The sequence below is a fragment of the Choloepus didactylus genome, chromosome 6 (assembly GCF_015220235.1).
Source record: "Choloepus didactylus isolate mChoDid1 chromosome 6, mChoDid1.pri, whole genome shotgun sequence".
In the NCBI taxonomy this organism is placed as follows: domain Eukaryota; kingdom Metazoa; phylum Chordata; class Mammalia; order Pilosa; family Megalonychidae; genus Choloepus; species Choloepus didactylus.
Genome location: NC_051312.1, coordinates 109,579,845 through 109,602,630, shown reverse-complemented (window position 1 = coordinate 109,602,630; position 22,786 = coordinate 109,579,845). Strand labels below are relative to the sequence as shown.

The following is a 22,786-nucleotide window of genomic DNA, read 5'->3' as shown; positions in this document are numbered from 1 at the left end:
GTCACTATGTATAAAAAAAAAGAAAAAAAAAAAAACTTGGTAGACTATTAAAGGGAAATGTGTTCTCTTGGGAAGGAAGGGATTGCAGCAAGACCAAAGACAAAGAAGGCATTCTCCCGCAGCCACCATTTGGTCACTGACCAGGAAAACCAAGATAGACGAGGGAGCAGAGCCATTTGGGGCTCATTCTACTAGATGATTGGGTAACCAGACTCCTGGCACAGTTCCCCTTAGGGTGACACTTCATCCACCTCTCATCACATTAATATCGCAGCTTCATGGGCCAGAGGGACAGGTAGGAAGGGAGAAAAGGTTGCTCTGACTTCCTACCCTCTCCTTGACTGACTAAGAAGAAACCAAGCCCAGATGAAAAACCAAAGCACAGCCCCACTGCCCAGCAACCTGGGGTGTGATTAGTCAACAAGCCGGGGCCTTGAGCAAGGGAGCTTTAAGATGGGGAGATGATGCCTTAACCTCCACAGTCACTAACCTGGGCCTTTCACACAGTCACCCAGGGCTGATGGGCCCGCCAACACTCAGAACACACCACATTCCTCACCACATTCTCTGTGAGCTTGGGGGAAATACATCTGCCAGGGAAACTTTTCAAAGGTTATCAGGAGTGACCCTGAGAGAGGAGCCTGCACAGCCAGCACAGAACCTTTGAGGCTAGGTGGCTGGGCCCCTGTCTCCTGGGACTGCCTGGCAGGAGGGGCAGTGCTGGCCCTTGCTGAGAGAATTTGAGCCACTTTTCCCAGCATGGGGAGGAGCAGGAGAGGTATGGGTCCAGGCAGAAGGAGGGAAGCCCGCACCTCACAGTCCAGGTGCGCCACTGCACTGAGGGTCCTCAGAGGAGCCAGGAAAGGCCTCGGATTTCAGCCTCCAAAGAAACAAGGGACTTCCTCACCAAGGTGATTTGGGGAAGAGAAAACTGCTTTGGTTAGATGTGTAAGCTGTCCTGGAAGGTGGGTGCCTGGGACTTATTGCAGTTGAACTAGTAAATGTTCACCTCGTGGCTTCTGGATGGTGGAAGGAACCAGTGCCTGCCCAGAATCTCCAGATGAGTAAGTTGGAAGATTCCCCAGAACTGCAACATAGCCTGCAGGGGCCCTTCGCTGCTGCTGGATTGGCTGGGCTGGGGTGCATTGCCAGGAGAGGTTGCCCCGTGTGTCTCTGCCCGACCCCACACTGACCAGGTACTGGATTAACGGGTTTATCTGTGTGTTTTTGCTTAAGGATGAGCAGTATTGGCATTGAAAGCAAGTGCCTAAAGCCTGGCACTACGTAGCTGGCATAAAAGCCTCTACACAACAAACATGCTGTCCAAACCCACACATACTTGTCTGACAAGTATGAATATGAATATATGGGGAGTATGGAGCAGATTGTTTGAAATGAGGGCTGTGATTAAGGAATTCAGGGACTTGTGATTGTCCCACCTGTTGAACATGTTGAGGTCAAAAGGTGTGGGAACTAGACAGACTCCAAAGACAGGTCGCCCCATTTATAAGCTGTGTGACCTCAACCATGTTCCTTAGCCTCTCTGAGCCTCAGAACACTCAGACACAAATCTATAAAATAGGTAAAATAATGGTGTTTCTGTCACTGGACTATTGAGGAATCAAATGAGATAATGCCTGTGAACATGACTGCTATTATTTGCAACTGTCTAGCTGTATAACCTTTGAACTCTCCAGGGCTATGTTATCTAAGAAATGAAGAAAATGGATACCCAAGGTCCCTAGCAACTCTAACATATTCTGCTACAACCCAAGAGAACTGGTTTCATAAGTGCCAACCTTGGGTGCTGCCTTTTTCCCCTTTCCAAACCTGACCTCAGTCCCCATCCACCTTCCCTTTCCCCTTAAGATCTGCAATTTTCCTTGAAAACGGGTACACCTGTATTCATTGCAGCAAAAACTGTGACACCCATGAGTCAAGGAGCTACAGGAAGTTGTCAGCGTTGCAGCTGCCCTCCAGGTACAGCACCCGGAATGGGGCAAGATCCTCTATTACAGGCTGTATGAAGGCTCCACAGCCCTGGTTTCTCCATGCTTCCAGTTCCCAATAACCTACCCTAATTGGGAATAGCAAGAGATGGAAATCAGCACACCTGTCTTTGAGTATCCGCTCTGTCACTCACCAGCTGAGAGACCCTGGAATCTCACTTCCCTTCTCTAAGAATGTTTCCTCAACTGTAAGGGGGAGATATTACCTCATGGAGTAGTTCTGAAGGTTAAATGAAATAATGCCTATAATGTGTCTAGAGCAAGTAAGAGTGGCTGCATGTACTGCTCCTCCTCAGAAAGTGTCATTTCCCATTAAGTGTTAAAGTTTCATTCACTACTGTTGATGACCATAATGCGGGGTGATATCAGCAATTTTAATCTCCTTCATCCAAACAAAAAAGCCAGAGGCAGCACCCCATTCAGGCATCAGTTTTCTGTGGCCCTGAATTTGAATATCAGATAGAAATAAGACCCCAAGCATTATCATCCTGCTGAAGCCATTGTTCATAAATAACTGAATCTTCTGTGGGCAGCAAGACAAGACTGGATATTTCTCGGTTTTGTCCCCAACGAGAGGTCCTTGGTTCCACAAATTACATCAGGCTCCCCCCGTGGGAAGGGCCAGGGTGGCACTAGGCCTCGGTTTCTCGGAACCAGGGTAGTGAATGAGCTGCTATTCATGAGCCAGTTAATCTCAGTGTGAATCTGAGTCGATAACGGGCACAAAGGGGTGTTACCGCCAGTGCTACCTAACACGAAATAGCACTCCTCTCAGGTCTCTGAGACACCATCTAGAGCCCCTGAGCCTTTGGGGCAGCACAGTGTCCCCACACTTTTCCAGCAGCCTTCATTCAGCAAGTGAAATACTGAGTTTACACCAATCTGAGTAGTTAGTGCAAAACCTTCCCCCTTTTCCATATGTCTCCTCCAAAATCTGCAGGCTCAATGAACTCAACAGACAAAGTAAGAAAGGGAATTTTCCAAATAAATCAAATGAGAGGCCAAAGTAATTCAGATCCCCTGGGTTCTTTATTTTACCAGCTACTACTCATTAGAGCCTCCTAGGAGAACATTTTGAATACATTATCTTTTCATCCTCTGAACCATCCCACAAGATGAATACTATTTCAGCCCCATTTCACAGATGAGGTGACTGGGGAGAGATGTTAAATAACTTGTCGCTAAGCCATAAAGCAAATGTTTGAACCTAAATCTGTGTGACCCACTTCAGGGCTGATTGGAAGAACCCAGAACAAGATAACAGCAGTTTCCTAAACATTACCTCCATTCCCCCAATCCTTTAATGAACATTTCTTGAACATCTACTATGAGCCAGAAGCTTTCGCACATTTTGTACTGTATTATACTGTGTTATGTTGTCATATTATGCTATGCTCTGGTCTATTATTGTACTTAACATGTTATATTTAATTCATACACCACCATCTATAAGGTCAATATTTTTGTGCTTTACAGAGGAAACCAAGGCTCAAAGAGGTTAAGTGGTTCCCCGTTCCCCAAGTGGGCTTGGCTCATTGCTCTTTGGGCTCAGAGGCTGGTATACTTTCTCCTTATTCTGCAGTGCCTGGAGTGGGCTAGCTTCCTGGTGTCAGCTGTTTCTCTCCTTCCAGGGAGGGTCACCATGTGCTCTGAGAAGGGCTCCAGGTGCACAGGCACGCTGCTGTTGACCCTGGCCATCACGGCCGTCATCGCCAACCTCCTGCTATACTTTCCCAACGGGCAGGCACTAGAGCCTGACAAGATCACAGACTTGGTCTGGTTTTTCCACGGCTTTCTTGGAGCTGGACTCTTGGTAAGAAAGATTTTGGTACCTTAACTCTTCAGGTGAAGGGTGGCCCTTGGCACCTTTCAAGCCAGAGAGAAATCCTATCTTGGGGCCATCTTTCCTGGGCCACCAGACATGGCCAGCTGTCCTCCTCTGTATCCCATAACATGTTATACATAAGCATTACCCACAATAGCACTTCAAGGGTGTGAGTTCCCCATGAGGCCCAGGTCTCATTCACCTTTGCCCTCTAAGTGCTTACCTAGCAAAATGCCCGGCTTAAACTAGAGTTTAATACATGTTTGTTAACTGTATGAAAGATACACTTTATAAAGAGCACAGTAATAGAATATGTGTCAGGTTCACAGACAACCATCTTGAAAAATAAATTGTGTAGCTCCCATCAAGACTTCCCTAGGCAAAATTTTAAGGTGGACCAAGAGTTGACAATTTTTTTCCATAAAGGGCCAGATAGCAAATATTTCAAGCTTTGCAGACCATGTGATCTCTTGTCCTAACTACCCAACTCTGCCATTGTAAGGTGAAAGCAACCTTAGCAACTATATGTAACTATATGTCAACAAATGGTCATGACTGAGTTCTATTAAAACTTTATTTATAAAAACAGGCAACCCACCAGATATGGCCTATGGGCTATAGTTTTTGCCCCCCGAGGTAGATGATGAGTGTTTTCCTTCGCTTCTACCTTTTTCATTTGGCTTCTCCTCTCCCCAGTGTTCCTTCCTGAAAAGATAGTTTATGTGAGACCACAATACCCGCACTAAGTGTTCAGCAAAATGATGGAAGAATGGATGGACCATAAGCAACCCTCAGTAAAAGAAGGTAGCCATCTCCCTTCCCGTTTTTTCTCCCCATATAGGAGGAGACACAATGATGTCTCAAGTTACCTCCAGTGATCCCTGTACCTCCAGTCCATAGCAGGGGTTAGGGCTTCCTATGCAAGAGAACTTCTAAATCAGCAATGCCTCAGAGGTTGCCTGTATCTCAGCTCAGACCCCTTTCTAAAAAGCAGTAGAGACCTAGGAGTCTAACACATCCTGCTCAAACCATGAGTATGCCATGACCTGTGGTGTGACCTCCCTGCACTAAAGGGGAAGGCGAATCACACTGTCTCTCAAGGTGGTGGTGAAGATTGAATGAGAAAATGTATATAAAGCACCAGGCACCTGTAAGCACACATTGTCTCCTCTTTCCTGGGTCAGAGTATGAGCTCCTCTACCTCTTTTGCTGATCCAGCCAAGCACCTGCCTCCTGATTCTTCCCTGTTCTGTTTTTTTTTTCTGAAGACAGGATTGCAATTTCCAATTCCATCACCAAACAAATTCAAACCTCTCTAAATCTTGCTTTTATCATCTGTAAAATGTATTTTTCCCATTAACACCTGTATTATTCAGGGTTCTCCAGAGAAACAAAACCAATGGTGTGTGTGTGTGTGTGAAAAGAAACTTACTATAAGGAATTGGCTCATACGATAACAGGGACTGGCAAGTCTGAACTCTGTAGGGCAGGTGGCAAGCTAGAACTTCCAATAAAGGTAACGCTGAAGTCCTTAGTCAGAATTCCTCAGGCAAGGCTGGCTGACTAGAAATTCCGGCAAGAGCCAATGCTGAAGTTGAGGCTGAAATTCTTCTTCTGACCTCTGAAAACCTCAGTTCTGGCTTTTAAGACTTTTAAGACCTTCAACTGATTGGAAAAGGAAACTACCCACATTGCAGAGAGCAATCTCCTTTGTTGACTGTAGATGCAATCAACTGATTATAGATGCAAATCCCATCTATGAAATATTCTCATAGTAACAAGGACAGTGCTTGACCAAACAATAGGGCACCACAACCTAGCCAAGTTGACATAAAAAATTAACCATCATACCATCCAGTTTCTTTCATATATAACTGAGCAAATTCAATGACTACTGAAAGCTACTTGAGAAAGTCTGGGTTTCCAAACAGCAGAATCCCAGAATGTTTACTGAAAGAGAGTGATCCAGAGGGAAAACATTCCATGGTCCTGAGGAAAGCAGAGTGTAACCTGGCTCAGTCATGGACAAGACACACTGTTTCCACAGACATCCCTTAATATAGCCAGCTTGTCCAACTCTCAGCCCAACTTTCCAGCAAAACTTCCCCAGGCTCTCTAGACAGTTAAATTTGTATATTCACAGTGAAATGGTGTAAAAAAAAAAAAAATACACAGGTACGAACCAGGCCAGGGGTCAGAAGTTGAATAAAGTAAAAACTAATAAGCCAACCCACTCTCCTCTTTCTCTTCTTTCTTTCCTTTTCATTCCTTCCTTTTTAAGTCCTTCCTTCCCTCTTCCTTCTTTTCTTCTTTCAAGCAGTCTTCAATGTCCACTCTATGCCTTTACATGTGCCCTGTTCTAAGGCAAACTAAGGCAGTGACATGGGTTGGAGAGAGGAGGGTGGATTCGAGCCATGTAAGAAGGTAGAATAGGCAGGATCTGAAGACTGATGGTGTGTGGAGGGTGGGGGATGGCCCAGTTGGTCCAGGCACGTGGGGTGAAGCAGAGATCTCAGGGGTGGAGCCTGCAGGGAGGGCAGATGGTGAGTTCTATTTTGTATCCATATTGAGGGGTCAGAGGATGGTTGGACTGGAAATGAAGACCAAGAGAAAGACAAGCTTGAGAACCAAGACGAGGTGAGGCAGGAGTCCTGATGGTAGTGGGTTTGTCCAGGGCTAGTGAATAGAATAAGGAGGAAGGAACCAGGTCAAAACCCTAGGAAATGCCAAAAAGTGGGAGATGTGCAGAGGAAGAGAAGCCTATGAAGAAGACTGAGAAAGAACAACTAGAAAGCCAAAAGAAAAACAGAAAAGAGAAAAAGTTATAAAAACTGAGGAGGATAAAATTTCAGAAAGTGAGGAATTTCAATGTCGACTGCAGCAGAAGGAACATAAGCTGGGACCTGAAAAGCATCCAATGTTCAGCAAGGTGCCCAGTGGATCTTGGCTGGACCAGTCCTGGGGGAGTGGCCAGGTGGACTTCAGGCTGCAGAGGGCTGGGGAGTGAGTGGAGGTGAGATCTGGAGACAGAGTGTGGTACTAATTTCCCCAAAGTCTCCACTCTGAATGGAGGAAGAAAGGGCAGCAGGTTGGGCTTGCCTTCCCTGATATAAAGGGGGCCAGACCAAGATTTCAAAAGCTGCAAGGGACACTCTGAAAACAACAAGCTCAGCCATTTATTTAGCATCAGCTCCATGCAGAACACTGTTTAAGGATCTGTGGGGTATAAAGTCAGAATTCACAGTTCCTGACCTTTAATAATAATTCTTATAGGCATGTGCACAAAGGCTTAGAGTGTATTAAATGCTTTCACACCTATTGTTTCATTTGCTTCCCACAACAACTTTGTGAGGTAGGTATCATTACCTCTATATCTCCATTTTATGGCAGCCCCAGGAAGATTAAATAATGTTGCCAAGGCCACAAGGCTGATGTAGGGCAGAACTGGTACTTGAACACCCATCTGAATCCAAAGCCTGTTATGTCCCCCTACTCCATCACATGTGTGTACACACAACGGACAGGGCACCGTGAGAGATGCTACACAGGAAACTCATGCAAGCAAATGCGCTCTGTTCCATGCTCACATCCTGGGGAAACAGTGGAGGCACTGGGAGGGCTGCTCCAAATAACTACTGCTTTTCAGATGAGGCAGAAAAGCAGAACCACATGAGTCACTGCCTTCCTTACCCTCCCAGCCAGGCAGAATGCCCACTCGGAGGGTGAGTCCCTCAGGCAGTCACAGCTGTGGTGTGTGGAGACATGTTCAGCAGCACGTCGTCTTCTTGGTGGAGAAGTCCTCTGCATCACCCCCTTGTTATTTCCAGAAGGCTGCCTGGTGCCAGCAGCAAGGTTGTTGTCTCAGCTCAGCCAATGCCAAAAATAAATATTTTCTGTTTTCCTGAATCCACAAGCTCCAGGCAGGCTTCTGTTGTTAAAACTGTGCATCTGGGACAAGCATAACATAAATTGGATTGGGTACCGAGGGACTGAGAGACAGGACCCTAATTCCTTTACATATGTAACTAATTGTTATATTTCATCAGTATTCTTTGCATGCTCAGTAAGACCATTAGGAGGGACAATTTAAGACTAGCTGGTGGTATGGTTTGTGATCAGGAGCCTGATTGGAGGTTGGGGACTGTCTGACTCAGCTGAGATGGTTCCTGTGCTCCCTCAGATCAAGAGAGATGGACATACATACAAATAATCCCAGCCCAATGGGGTGAGTGTCTGCTGTAGTGGAGGCTGGGTACTGAGAAGAAGGAAAAATTAACTACCTTTGGGAACCAAGGGAAGCATCCCAGTAAAGAAGGTAATTGAACTGAACTGTGCAGAATTAGTAGGAGTTTGCCAGGTAGGGAAGGGAAGTGGTCATTCCAGGCAGAGGAAACAACTTGTGCAAAGGCACAGAAGCATCACAGAGCAAGGTATACTCAGGGACACCATGCTAGAGTTGACATGGCTGGAGTATGAGCTGTTGAAGTGAAGAAGTGGTGGCAAACAGTGCTGAAATGCAGACTGGGGCAAAATTCTGCATGACCTTGAATGCCACGCTGATGGACTGGGTTCTTACCTTTGACTAGTTTCACCCACAAATATTTATTGAGCATCTACGATGTGTTGGCACTGTTCCTGGCATTAGGGACACAGCAGTGAATAAAACAGACAACATTCCGCTCTTGTTAAGCTTACATTCTAGAGGGATAAGAAACACCTAAATAAATAGCCATACAATGTAATATCAATTGGTGAGTGCTATGAAAAAAACAGAGTAAATGAATATATAGATGGTCAAACATTTTCTGAGGATGAGGTGTTTAAACAGCCACCACTTGAATAAAATAAATTAATAAGCCATAGTGTTGTCTGGGAGCATCCCAAGCAGAGAGAATGACATGTGCTAAGGCTCTGAGTAGGGAACAGGCTCGATGGTTCCAGGAACATCAAGAAAACCAGTTTACCTAGAGCTGAGTTTGGGAGACAGGATAGGAAATGAGGTCGGAGAGAGACCCTTTTAAGAAGGGGCGCGACATGACCAAGTAGCATGGAGCTATGAAAATCCTGTTCTGAAGCCATTGCTGCATTCTGCACACCCAACCCTGCAGCCTGGCTTGCTGTACATATCAAGTTGTGCCCCTTAGATGGTGCTTGGAAGGGCTCTTACCACCCACCTCCTCCATGGTGGCTCCAACAGCCTGCATTTGTCAGCCCCAAACTTACACCTTCATCACACAGTTTCTCTGGCTGTGTCCTTCCAATCTGACTCAAGGGATCCTTGGGTCTCCCAGAGGATCCAACATAAGAACAGAAGAATCAGTAATTTCTGGTGCCAGAAAATCCATCAGAACTAGGAAATGCAACTCAAAAATGGGAGTGTTGCACCATCATCCAGGATACAAGTGGGCAGGGACCTGAGGCCCAAAGCTACCGGTGGTCATCCCCTCACCAGAAGTCAGGGGTCCTGAGCCACCTCTTACCACTTGGAAGATCTTCATTAGCTCTCTAGCACCACACTGAGTAACCTAGAGATGACTGTGAAAATCTGCAAGGTCTGCGAAAATACTTCACTTAAAGAAATATAGCTCACTGAGTAAATGGGAATTATATACACTCTTTATTCTAGCCAAGCTTTTCTAGAAAAATTTAATATGCTTTATTCATGCAATAAAAAAGTCCAGGGTGTGTACTCATTCAGTAATTTGCCTACAACCTGCAGGAAGTACCAGCCCCTGTTCTGGTCTATAAAGAACCTTCTTCTCTGGGGTTAAGAATTCAGCTATGTGATCTGATTTATACTGGTGTTCTAAGAAAAGAAAATAAGGCAGAAGACAATGAGGGGAAAGGGAAAGGGAATTGTCAGGCCTGAATCCTCTCTTTTCTCTCACCTCCTCAGCCCTCAGACTGTGAAATGGCAAACTGACCCAATCTAAAGACAAAATCTTATACTGTTAAAGGTTTCTTGAAACAAAATGCTTGAACTGGAAAGATTCTTACATGCAAGAGATGCTTATCTAGATCCAGGTCTAGAGTTTATGACACAGAAAGGGATAAGATTACAGGTCTCTGGGCTCTCGTTCATTGAAACTTAAAAGATGCTCAACATGCTCGACACACAGGACAGCAGGCAGCTCAATCCTAGACACAGAGGGGCAGTGCCTGGGTGGGGTCAGTTCTGTCCAAGGTCTAATGGGCAGCATTGCAGATCAGGAACTCCATTTTTAATGTGATTTTATTGAGATATATTCACAAACCATATAATCCATTCAAAGTATGCAATCAATGGTTACCCCATTTTGTCTATACACAAAGCAAAAACTCTCAGGGACACTGACCAACACTAACCAAACTCACCAAAGCTTGACTGATAAATCAGTGTCCACTGATTTATCCCCAGGAGAAATACTCCTGCCAGGAAAAAAAAAAAAAACATGCAATGCCTTCTCTCCCCTGTCTCCATGAGAGGTGACATCATCAGCAGCAAATGGCTTGGGGCATACAGAAGAGGAGGAGCCTACCAGAGTTGGGTTAGAAACCATACTCTGCAGCTGGCCCACTGTGGGACTGTAGGCAAGGCCTTTCACCTTCCTAAATCTCTGTAAAAATGCAGATATCAACGGTGACCACCACCTACACTGATGATGAGCATTGTATGAGATCACATATAGGATGCCCAGCCTCCAAGCCTGGCACATGGCTAATGTTCTTTCAATGGCAGTCATATGAGGATTGGAGCAAGAAGAAGCTGAACAATCTCCATCCCTAGTATTAAAAGGTTGTGATGGCCAGATCCACCCATCTGAACTGAAGAGAGTGAGCTGATACTTCAGCAAACTCGGTACACTCTTCCCCAGCAGAGTGGACACACACTGCCAAATCCTAGAATTTTGGTTCTCCTTTTACAAGATTCCAAATAACTAACCCAGACTTCATCATGGCATCACAATGTATGCAAACCAGCTGAGAATTGGTCTGTCACATGTCTGTTTTGTTTAACACTAAATTGGATGCCTTTAGGAGGGGTATGTAGCCTTCAAATTTCCACAGTCCCCACCAATCCCTACTGTGTTATACCAGGACACATTTTTCTTACTTGAAATTACCTACCTAGTCTCTAAAGACAACTGAGTTTGCACCCCCTGCCTCAGGTTATCAGGCAAAAGAAACCTGAGTAGGTAACAGTCATCTTTAGCATCAAGCACACCCCAATCACACATTCCCAAGGGTAGGTCTTGGTCTCCTCGGTGAGAAATGGGGGTTTCTCAGATTATTCCCAGTGAATACCTTTACCAACCATCTCACAGGGTATTTCTTTTTTCATAAAGTTAAGTTTATCCATTACGTATTTATTTCTTATTTCTGGCCCATAGACCTATCCTGCCAGTGCTCCCACTGCTAGAAGAAACCTGTGGAAATGTCACCACAAATGTTACCACCTTATCATTGGGTCCTGACTCTACGTTGGACACTGTGGTAAAAGTCGCTAACTCAGAGCCCAGTAGGGAGGAGAAGGAGAAGGAGTATGCTCAGTGTCACAGGAGAGACTGGCATGAAGGAAGGAATATATCTGCGTTGTCTGGTAAGGGTCACTGAAAGCTACAAAGACAAGATGTATTAGTTTCCTGTGGCTACTATAACAAATTACCACAAAATTGGTGGCGTCAAACAATATACATCGATTCTCTCACTGTTCTAGAAACCAGAAGTCCAAAATTAGTGTGTTAGCAAAGCCACATGCCCTTGGAGGCTCTAGGGGAGATTCTGTTCCTTGCCTCTTCCAGCTTCTAGTGGCTTCCAACATTCCTTGGTTTGTGGCCACATCACTCCAATCTCTGCCTTCCTCTTCACAACGCCTTCTCCTCTGTGTGTCTGTCTCTCAAAACTCCCTCTGCTTCCATCTTATAAGAATATATGTGATTGCATTTAGGGCTCACCCAGATAATCCAAAATAAGCAACTCATCTCAAGTGCATTAACTTAATCACATCTTTTGCCATATAAAGTAATATTCACTCTTTTTCAATATAAAATAATATTCACAGGTTCTTGGAAGTAAATACGTATTTGGGAGCCACTTTTTCAGCCTACCACAGGAGATAACATTTGTATTGGCCCTCTGAGGGCAAATAGGAGTTTGCTAGATGGACAAGGGTAAAGGAACCTCTGGGCATGTTCAAAGGCCAAAGGCAGGAAAGTGTCAGGCCCATCCTGGGAGCTCCCAAGCTGGTGTAGCAGGAAGGGAAAATGAAAGAGGAAAGGTGAGGCTCTAATAGCAGGGCAAGACCAGGGCATGATGGACTCACGTACCATGTTCAGGGCCTGAGTTTTATCCTATAGGCAATGAGGAATCAATAGATGCTTCTAAGTAAGAAGTGCCATGTTCAAAACTTTGAGCCAAAAATATGAAGTTCCCTTCATTACAAGAGCATTTTCTTCATCTGCAGGTCATGGTGCCAGCACTGATGCTTCTAAGAGGAGATGGAGAGGGATACTGTGCTCACAGATGTGGGGTAAGTTTTTTGAGGTCTTAATAGAATTTTTTTTAATCTTTAAAAGAAACTGTCTTTATTATACCGCAGAGTATTCTAAGTGTGCACTGTAGCTAATACTTTTTATATTAATTTTACTGAGATATATTCACATACCATGCAGTCACACAAAACAAAACACACACTCGATTGTTCACAGTATCATTACATAGTTGTGCATTCATCACCAAAATCAATCCCTGACTCCTTCATTACCACACACACAAAAGTAACAAGAATAATAATTAAAGTGAAAAAGATCAATTAAAGTAAAAAAGAACACTGGGTGCCTTTGTTTGTTTGTTTGTTTCCTTCCCCCATTTTTCTACTGATCCATCTATAAACTAGACAAAGGGGAGTGTGGTCCTTATGGCTTTCCCAATCACATTGTCACCCCTCATAAGCTACATTTTTATACAATCTTCTTCAAGATTCATGGATTCTGGGTTCTAGTTTGATAGTTTCAGTTATCTACCGCCAGCTACCTCAGTTCATTAGAACTTAAAAAGGGTTGTCTATATTATGCATAAGAGTGCCCACCAGAGTGACTTCTCCACTCCTTTTAGAATCTCTCTGCTACTGAAGCTTATTTCATTTCCTTTCATTTCCCCCTTTTGCTCAAGAAGATGTTCTCCATCCCACGATGCCGGGTCTACAATCCTTCCCCGGGAGTCATGTTCCACATTGCCAGGGAGATTCACTCCCCTGGGTGTCTGATACCATGTAGTGGAGAGGGCAGTGATTTCACCTTTCAAGTTGGCTTAGCTAGAGAGAGAGGGCCACATCTGAGCAACAAAGAGGCATTCGGGAGGAGGCTCTTAAGCACAATTATAGGGAGGCCTAGCCTCTCCTTTGCAGCAACAGACTTCCCAAGGGCAAGTCCTGCGGTAGAGGGCTCAACCCATCAAACCACCAGTCCCCTATGTCTGTGAGCACATTAGCAACCATCGAGGTGGGGCAGGCCAATACCCCTGCATTCTCCACCAGCTCCTCAAGGGGGCTCTGCATATTTTTTTCCTTGTTTTTTTTTTTCAAAATCAAGTGTATAAAAAATAAAAAAAAATAGCAAATTTAAAAAAACATACAATAAAAGAACATTTCAAACAGACCATAACAAGGGAGTAAGAAAAAGACAACTAACCTAAGCTAACTACTTTACTTCCAACATGTTCCTACTCTACCCCAAGAAAGTTACCTAATATAGCAACATTACTGTGAACTTGTTCCTACTATACCCATCAGAAATTAACAGACTGTAGTCATTCCTGGGCATTCCCAGAACATTAAATTTACCCACGATAGCTTATCTGTTCTTATTGGATTATCGTTTCCCCTTCCTTAATTGGTTTCTATTGCTAGTTCCCCTACATTCTACAGTATAAACCATTTGTTTTACATTTTTCAAAGTTCACATTAGTGGTAGCATGTAATATTTCTCTTTTTGTGCCTGGCTTATTTCACTCAGCACTATGTCTTCAAGGTTCATCCATGTTGCCATATGTTTCATGACATCACTCCTTCTCACTGCTGCGTAGTATTCCATCGTGTGTATGTACCACATTTTATTTATCCATTCATCTGTTGAAGGACATTTGGGTTGTTTCCATCTATTGGCAATTGTGAATAATGCTGCTGTGAACACTGGCATGCAGGTATCTGTTCATGTCCTTGCTTTCAGATCTTCCAGGTATATACCGAGAAGTGCAATCACTGGATCGAAGGGTAACTCTATATATAGTTTTCTAAGGAACTGCCAGACTGACTTCCAGAGTGGCTGAATCATTATACAGTCCCACCAACAATGAATAAGAGTTCCAATTTCTCCACATCCCCTCCAGCATTTGTAGTTTCCTGTTTGTGTAATGGTAGCCATCCTAATTGGTGTGAGACAGTATCTCATTGTGGTCTTAATTTGAATCTCTCTAATAGCTATTGAAGCTAAACATTTTTTCATGTTTCTTGGCCATTTGTATTTCCTCTTCAGAGAACTGTCTTTTCATATCTTTTGCCCATTTTATAATTGGGCTGTCTGTACTACTGTCATTGAGTTATAGGATTTCTTTATATATGCAAGATATCAGTCTTTTGTCAGATACATGGTTTCTAAAAATTTTTTCCCATTGAGTTGGCAGCCTCTTTACCTTTTTGAGAAATTCCTTTGAGGTGCAGAAACTTCTAAGCTTGAGGAGTTCCCATTTATCTATTTTTCCTTTTGTTGCCTGTGCTTTGGGTATAAAGTCTAGGAAGTGGCTGCCTAATACAAGGTCTTGAAGATGTTTCCCACATTATCTTCTTGGAGTTTTATGGTACTTGCTTTCATATTGAGATTTTTGATCCATTTTGAGTTAATTTTTGTGTAGGGTGTGAGGTAGGGGTCCTCTTTTATTCTTTTGGATATGGATATCCAACTCTCCCAGGCCCATTTGTTGAAAAGACCATTATGACCCATTTCAGTGACTTTGGGGGCCTTCTCAAAGATCAGTCGGCCATAGATCTGGAGGTCTATCTCTGAATTCTCAGTTCGATTCCATTGAACAATATGTCTATCTTTGTGCCAATACCATGCTGTTTTGACAACTGCGGCTATATAATAAGCTTCAGTCAGGGAGGGTAAGTCCTCCGACTTCGTTTTTCTTTTTTAGAGTGTCTTTAGCAATTTGAGGCATCTTCCCTTTCAAAATAAATTTGATTACCAGCTTTTCCAAGGCTGCAAAGTAGGTTGTTGGAATTTTGATTGGGATTGCATTGAATCTGTAGATGAGTTTGGGTAGAATTGACATCTTAATGACATTTAGCCTTCCTATCCATGAACATGGAATATTTTTCCATCTTTTAAGGTCCCCTTCTATTTCTTTTAGTAGAGTTGTGTAGTTTTCTTTGTATAGGTCTTTTACGTCTTTGGTTAAGTTTGTTCCTAGGTACTTGATTTTTTTAGTTGCTATTGAAAATGGTATCTTTTTCTTGAGTGTCTCTTCACTTTGTTCATTTCTAGCATACAGAAACATTACAGACTTATGTGCATTAATCTTGTATCCGGCTACATTGCTAAATTTGTTTATTAGCTCTAGTAGCTGTATCTTCGATTTCTCAGGGTTTTCCAGATATAAGATCCTATCATCTGCAAACAATGACAGTTTTACTTCTTCCTTTCCAATTTGGATGCCTTTTATTTCTTTGTCTTGCCGGATTGTCCTGGCTAGCACTTCCAGCACAATGTTGAATAACAGTGGTGATAGGGGGCATCCTTGTCTTGTTCCTGATCTTAGAGGGAAGGCTTTCAGTCTCTCACCATTGAGTATTATGCTGGCTGTGGGTTTTTCATATATGCTCTTTATCATATTGAGGAGGTTTCCTTCAATTCCCACCTTTTGAAGTGTTTTTATCAAAAAGGGTTGTTGGATTTTGTCGAATGCTTTTTCAGCATCTATTGAGATGATCATTTGATTTTTCCCTTTTGATTTGTTAATGTGTTGTAATACATTGATTGATTTTCTTATGTTGAACCATCCTTGCATGCCTGGAATGAACCCCACTTGGTCATGGTGTATGATTTTTCTTAATGTGTCTTTGGATTCGATTTGCAAGTATTTTGTTGAGGATTTTTGCATCTATATTCATTAGGGAGATTGGCCAGTGGTTTTCCTTTTTTGTAGCATCTTTGCCTGGTTTTGGTATTAAATTGATGTTAGCTTCATAAAATGAGTTAGGTAGTGTTCGATTTTCTTTGATGTTTTGAAAGAGTTTAAGTAAGATTGGTGTCAGTTCTTTTTGGAAAGTTTGGTAGGCTTCCCCTGTGAAGCCATCTGGCCCTGGGCATTTATTTGTGGGAAGTTTTTTGATGAATGATTGGATCTCTTTGCTTGTGATTGGCTCATTGAGGTCTTCTGTTTCTTCTCTGGTCAGTCTAGGTTGTTCATATGTTTCCAGGAAATTGTCCATTTCCTCTGCGTTATCCAGCTGTTGGCATACAGTTGTTCATAGTATCCTCTTATAATTTTTTTTAATTTCTTTGGGATTTGCAGTAATGTCACCTTTCTCATTCATTATTTTGTTTACATGGGTCTTCTTTCTTTTTTGATTTTGTCAGTCTAGTTAGGGGCTTGTCAATCTTGTTGATCTTCTCAAAGAACCAACTTTTGGTGTTATTTATCCTCTCTATTGTTTTTTTGTTCTCTATGTCATTTATTTCTGCTTTAATCCTTGTTTTTTTTTTTTTTTTTCTTCTACTTGGTTTAGGATTGGTTTGCTGTTCATTTTCTAGCTTCTTCAGTGGATCCATTAGTTCTTTGATTTTGGCTCTTTCTTCCTTTTTAATATATATGTTAAGTGCTATAAATTTCCCCCCTCAGTACCACTTTTGCTGCATCCCATAGGTTTTGGTATGTTGTGTTCTCATTTTCATTCATCTCTATATATTTAGCAATTTCTCTTGCTATTTCTTCTTTAACCCACTGATTGTTTAGGAGCATGTTGTTTAACCTCCAGGTATTTGTGAATTTAAGTCTCTGATGGTTACTGACTTCTGCTTATATTCCATTGTGGTCAGAGAATGTGCTTTGAATAATTTCAATTTTTTTTAAATTTACTGAGGCTTGTTTTATGTCCCAGCATATGATCTATTCTGGAGAAAGTTCTATGAGCACTGGAGAAGAATGTGTATCCTGGTGATTTGGGATGTAATGCTCTATATATGTCTGTTAAATCCAATTCATTTATCAGATTGTTTAGGTTTTCAATTTCCTTATTGGTCTTCTGTCTGGTTGATCTATCTATAGGAGAGAGTGATGTGTTGAAGTCTCCCACAATTATTGTGGAAACATCCATTGCTTCCTTTAGTTTTGCCAGTGTTTCTCTCATGTATTTTGTGGCACCTTGACTGGGTGCATAAACATTTATGATTGTTACCTCTTCTTCTTGAATTTTCCCTTTTATTAGTATGTAGTGGCCTTCTTTGTCTCTCCTAACTTCCTTGCATTTAAAGTTTATTTTATCTGAGATTAATATTGCTACACCTGCTTTCTTTTGGCTGTAGCTGGCATGAAATATTTTTTTCCATCCTTTCACTTTCAATTTCTTTGTGTCCCTGTGTCTAAGATGAGTCTCTTGTACACAACATATTGACGGTTCATTTTTTTTAATCCATTCTGCGAATGTTTATCTTTTAATTGGGGAGTTTAATCCATTTACATTTCAACATTATAACGGTGAAGGCATTTCTTGAATCAGCCATCTTATCCTTTGGTTTATGTTTGTCATATATATTTTTTCCCTCTCTCTATTAATATCCTTTAATGTATCCATACCAAATCTCTTTAGTACTGAACCTTTCTCCATGTCTCTCCTTTCTTTGTTTCTCTGCCAGTAGGGTTCCCTTTAGTATCTCCAGTAGGGCAGGTTTCTTGTTAGCAAATTCTCTCAGCATTTGTTTGTCTGTGAAAACTTTAAGCTCTCCCTCAAATTTGATGGAGAGCTTTGCTGGATAAAGTATTCTTGGTTGGAAATTTTTCTCACTCAAAATTTCAAATATGTCATGCCACTGCCTTCTCGCCTCCATGGTGGCTGCTGAGTAGTCACTACTTAGTCTTATGCTGTTTCCTTTGTATGTGATGATTTGCTTTTCTCTTGCTGCTTTCAGAACTTGCTCCTCGCCTCCACTCCAAAAAGACTGGTTGCCTAGGCTGTAGCCTTTTCTTTTTAGACTATCCTATTGACCAATGTCTAGTGCTTCTATTTACCCTCCTTTTAAAGCACAGAGATATTATGCAAGGCTCTAGCCAGCAGGTTGGCGACAGAAGCCTGGAGAGAGGGACTGAGATCTAAAACAAAGCTTGTCAGACTGCTGTAGTTGAGCTATTTGTGTGTGTCTGTCTGTCTGTGAGAAGGTCTAGCACTCTCCTATCCCTTGGCTTTCTTATTTTTCCAGTAGCCAATGGGGTAACACATCATAGAAGTGGTATTCAAGCAAGAAGGGACCTCCAAAACTGTACTCTCCAAAACACTTTCACAGATGCTCTCTCATAATGGCTTCATGAATACAAAAGACTGGCACTCTACTCATTCATTCAATATGTATTTATTTCTTGTTCCTGGTCCATGGCTTTATCATGCCAGCACTCTTTCTCCTTTCCCACATGGCTAGAAGAAATACATGGAAATGTTACCATAAGTTTTGCAAACTTATCCCCTTTTGACAAATAAGAAAAAAAAAAAAAGCCCAGAAAGACTGAGTGGCTTGCCCAAAGTCACAGAGCTCTAATTTTAGAGATGGAAAGGCACTTTAGGATTATTTGCCAAACCTCAGATAGACTGTAATCTCTTTTCTTCAGGGCAAGGACCCCATTTTATCACCAATGTACCCCAGGACCCTCCACAGTCCTGACACAGTCAGCTCTCAGGACTAGCTGAATGGAGGCATGACCATGACAAGGTCTAGGTCTCCCAATTTCCAGGATCATGCTCTTTCCCACATACAAAATTGTCACCAATTTCCCTGATCACAGTAAATTACTAAACTGCCCCCCTGCTCTTATATTCTCAGTTCATATACCAACTCACTTCTCTTTTTTCCCTTTAAGAACTGAAAAAACTCAAATAACCAGAAACACCCCTGCTCCAAAGGCCCCTGCTCTAACCCTTCCAGTCCCCCCAATTGGAGCCTCCACAAAGGTCTTAGACCCATGTCTCCTGGAGACCATCTCTCAGGAGCTCCATAACTCATTCCATTCAGCCCAGGCTGTCTCTCTGTCACTCCCTGTGGTCAGAAAGACATAATGTGGACTTGTCAGGTATAAAACTCATGCTTTGAAGTAAGCAAGCACAGTGGCTTTGTTCCAGCTCAGTAATGAACTAATATGCCGGAAGAGTTCAAGGCCTTTCCTTGGCATTTGCCTCACCATCACACTCACTCACTCATTCAATCAGCAAATATTTATGGAGTTTGAACACAGTACAAGGCCCTGTGCTGGTCACTGGCTCAGACATTAGAAAAACAATTATCTTTTTACTCACCAAATCATAGAACAAACATTTACTGAACACCCAGGATGATAAAAAAAAAACCTCAATTAGAGGGCCAACACCAACCAATCAGTCACTCTGTTTTGAGAGGAACTGCAGGGCCTAGTCCAGGCTTGGTGAGAAAGAGTGCTATGATCGATTAATGTCTACCATGAGTGCAGCCTAAGGGGCTCCAGGCATTGTGTAGACACTGGGCATTCAGCCGTGAGTAAGTCAAATTTTCTGCTCATAATTTTGTAGCGGGTTATTTCACTTTTTAGAATTGTAACTGGGGCAGATGAATAGATCAAGGATTTCTCAGATTTAGTAGCCCACTTTTTGTGCACTTGAGAAGCAAGTTGTGTGGTCTGACATCTGCAGTAGAAGATCTGGATCTTATTCCATTTACCAGGGAAGCTCAGAGGAAGCACTTTTGAAAAGCCAAGTCCCCGCTGCCTCCCCCACCATAGCTGCACTGAATTTCTGGCTCTGTTCCATTGCAGATGCTGTTCCCTGTGCTTCTGGCCACACAGGGCACCATGGGGGCCATATACTGTGTGGTCATTTCTTCACTGGGTTTGCTTTGTGGGCCCTTCTGTGACATTGGTGGTGGAAACTACACTTACCCTTTCAGGAATGACACTCTGGAGTAAGTAGCATTCATAGTCTTAAGTCAGTGTCTTGCATCTGAAGATGATACAGCTGATGATCTCAAAGTGTGTGTGCTCTGAATGTCAGCTCTCCAGTAGTGGGGGCCAAGTGCTTCTATACATACCTCATGGCTTTTTCCTCTCTCCCCACTTGCTCCCCAAATCAAAAATCTCTTAGAGATGATTAGCTAAGGTGAGGAGTCTATATGGGCTCATAAGTCTGAGTCCACCTTAGAGTCAGCTCAATATTCAGTCCAATATCTTGACCTCGTTAGCCACAGTTACTAAACACTCAATTGAGTATGTGCTGAGGGCCTGCTTAGTCCAGGGCTAAGTACTGTGGGAAGACAAGGGATACAAAAGAAAGATAAGACCATGTGCTTATCTTCAGTGAGCTCACAACCTAATTGGGGAGAGCAAACAGGCAAATTTGGTGTTGCACAAATATGCTGAAATGGTTAGTCCCTTGATGCACATTTATTTTGCTAAAGGAATATGGAGGAAACCCAGAACCAACCAATTAAGAAAGAAAAGACCTGCTCCTCTTCTCATTTCCTCTTCTTCCCCTGGCAGATCTCATCCATCCCCATGGCTTCCAGAACCATCATCTATATGTGAAAAATTCCAAAATGTCTATCTCCAGCCCAAACCTTTCTTCTGAATTCTTGACCCAAATATCTAATTTCCTCCTAGAAATTTCCTCTTGAACATCTCACAAGCATTTCAATATTAATATATCCACAGTTCTTGATGTTCTCCCACAAAACTCCTCTTGCAGTCATCTCCATCTCATTAGATGGCATCTACAACCTATGAGTCACCTTTGATTCTCCTCTCTTCTTCACTTCCTGCATTCAGCCAACCACCAAATCCTGCCAATTCTACCTTGACAACATTTCTTCAACCTGACCACTGTTCTTCACCCAGTCTGTCATCACCCAATTCCAAACCTCTCCATCACCCTTTGCCTTGATTCCTACAACCCAGTCTTCCAATAAGTGTCCAAGTTCAACTTTTGCCCTTCAATCCATTCACCAAAGATTAGCCAAAGAGATTTTTGTAAAACCTAAAGGTCCTAGGGAGGCCAAGAAGTCTTTGCATGTAAGGAATCTAAAATCTCATCAGGAACCCAATGGATATAGGTACAGATGTGGGTAAGGGTAGAGACAGAGTAGAGATAGCAAATAATATATAGCTTTATGAAATACAACCTGAAAACCTATTCCATTTTCTCTCTGTACAATTAATGCACTCTGACTCCAAGTCTTCCTCAGGATATTTGCTTACATACTGTTTCTTCTTACAATTCAGTGCTCTTCCCTCTGCTGCTACTCTCTTTCAAGACCAGGTGACTCCAATTTTCCCCCTGAAGCCTTCTCCAGCTACTCTAGACCTCTTAGACCTCCCTACGATAACAATAATTATGATACAACGAGAACATATGGCCTACTGTGTGGCAGGCACCGCGCTATTACTTTATCTAATCCTCACAACCACTCCATGCTATTGATGCTATTTTTAGCATTATTTTACACATAAAAAATCTGACGTACAGAAACATTCAGGAAACTAATCCAGAACTCCTTAGTGAGGGAGGTAAAATTAGGACCTGGGTCTATGGGACTTCAGAACCCAAGCTCGTAACCATTCCTTACTGCCTCTGAGACCCTTCTAGCAGCTAAAATCTTGTATTATATGATTTCCCAGTTCATGTCCACTCTTGATATGGCTATGTCTGTGTCCACAATACCTTGCTGAGATCTTGTGCTATTTGAGGGCAAAGATGGACAATTTACCCCTCTCCCCACCACTGGGCACAGAATATATCTACTCTCTTTATGAGGATGAGAGGGATGAAGGTCCTTGAACTTTGTAATCTCCTGTGTTAGACTAGTACTTTTCAGATGCTTATAAGTAGTAGCTCCCACCCTTTCAATCTCTCTGTTACTGGCTAAAACCCAGGTTAATTTTATCCTTTGTCCTGGCAGGGGTAACTACTTATTCAATCAGCCCACCTGGGCCACCTGCCAAGCACCTGAGAACATTGTCCTCTGGAACGTGGTCTTGTTCTCCATCCTCCTGGGGATTGGCACTGTGGAAGCTGTGCTTTGCCTTAGCCACATTGTCAGTGGACTCTGTAGCATCTGCTGTGGTACATGTGTTCATAAAGGACAGGTCAGTATTTCTAGAACCAGCAGTTTTCAAGTCTTTTCCCCCTTACCAGCTCCTCCCTATCTCTCTGCTCCCCCAATCCCACACTCCCAAAGGTGTCTCCTTTAAGCCAATAATAAGAAATTTTGAAATGTAGAAATTCATTTACCACTTTAGCTTAATCTTCTTTCAGGTGAACATAACTGGCTTTTGAGCTGCCTGAAGAAATAACTGATTGACAGATGGTGAGTTCCCCAGGTTCAGAAGGACGGGATTTGGTGAATATCAATTCCCAGAATTCTTAGAAGTTGAGAAAAAAGCCCCCAGCTTTGTCACCAGAGTAGATTTTTATAGAAGGACAACAGTTTTGAAAAATCATCTTTGTTAGAATCAAGATTGTTAGGGGACACCTCTTAGGTTTTAATGTATTGGAATAGTTAGAAGTAAATACCTGAAACTACCAAACTCCAACCCAGCAGTCTGGACTCCTGAAGACAATTATATAATAATGTAGATTACAAGGGGTGACAGTGTGATTGTGAAGACCTTGTGGATCACACCTCCTCTATCTAGTGTATGGATGAGTAGAAAAATGGGGATAAAAACTAAAGGACAAATGGGGTGGGAT

The 22,786-nt window shown here is 42.7% G+C and overlaps 1 protein-coding gene across 1 annotated transcript; it reads left to right on the top strand.

The window, feature by feature from the left end:
• Nucleotides 1-3,651: 3,651 nt before the first annotated feature.
• Nucleotides 3,652-22,287, top strand: LOC119537260 (transmembrane 4 L6 family member 1-like). The gene is made up of 4 exons (XM_037839778.1): nt 3,652-3,822; nt 12,278-12,343; nt 19,861-20,006; nt 21,996-22,287. Exons 1-4 carry the CDS (start codon nt 3,652-3,654, stop codon nt 22,285-22,287), a joined length of 675 nt encoding a protein of 224 aa, XP_037695706.1.
• The last annotated feature ends 499 nt before the right edge of the window (nt 22,288-22,786 follow it).

Bases quoted from the DNA above. Each gene is read 5' to 3' on its own strand.
- LOC119537260 (XM_037839778.1), top strand. From the start codon at position 3,652: ATGTGCTCTGAGAAGGGCTCCAGGTGCACAGGCACGCTGCTGTTGACC. The intron at 3,823-12,277 runs GTAAGAAAGATT...CTTCATCTGCAG, and splicing joins TTCTTGGAGCTGGACTCTTG to GTCATGGTGCCAGCACTGAT. The intron at 12,344-19,860 runs GTAAGTTTTTTG...GTTCCATTGCAG, and splicing joins ACTGTGCTCACAGATGTGGG to ATGCTGTTCCCTGTGCTTCT.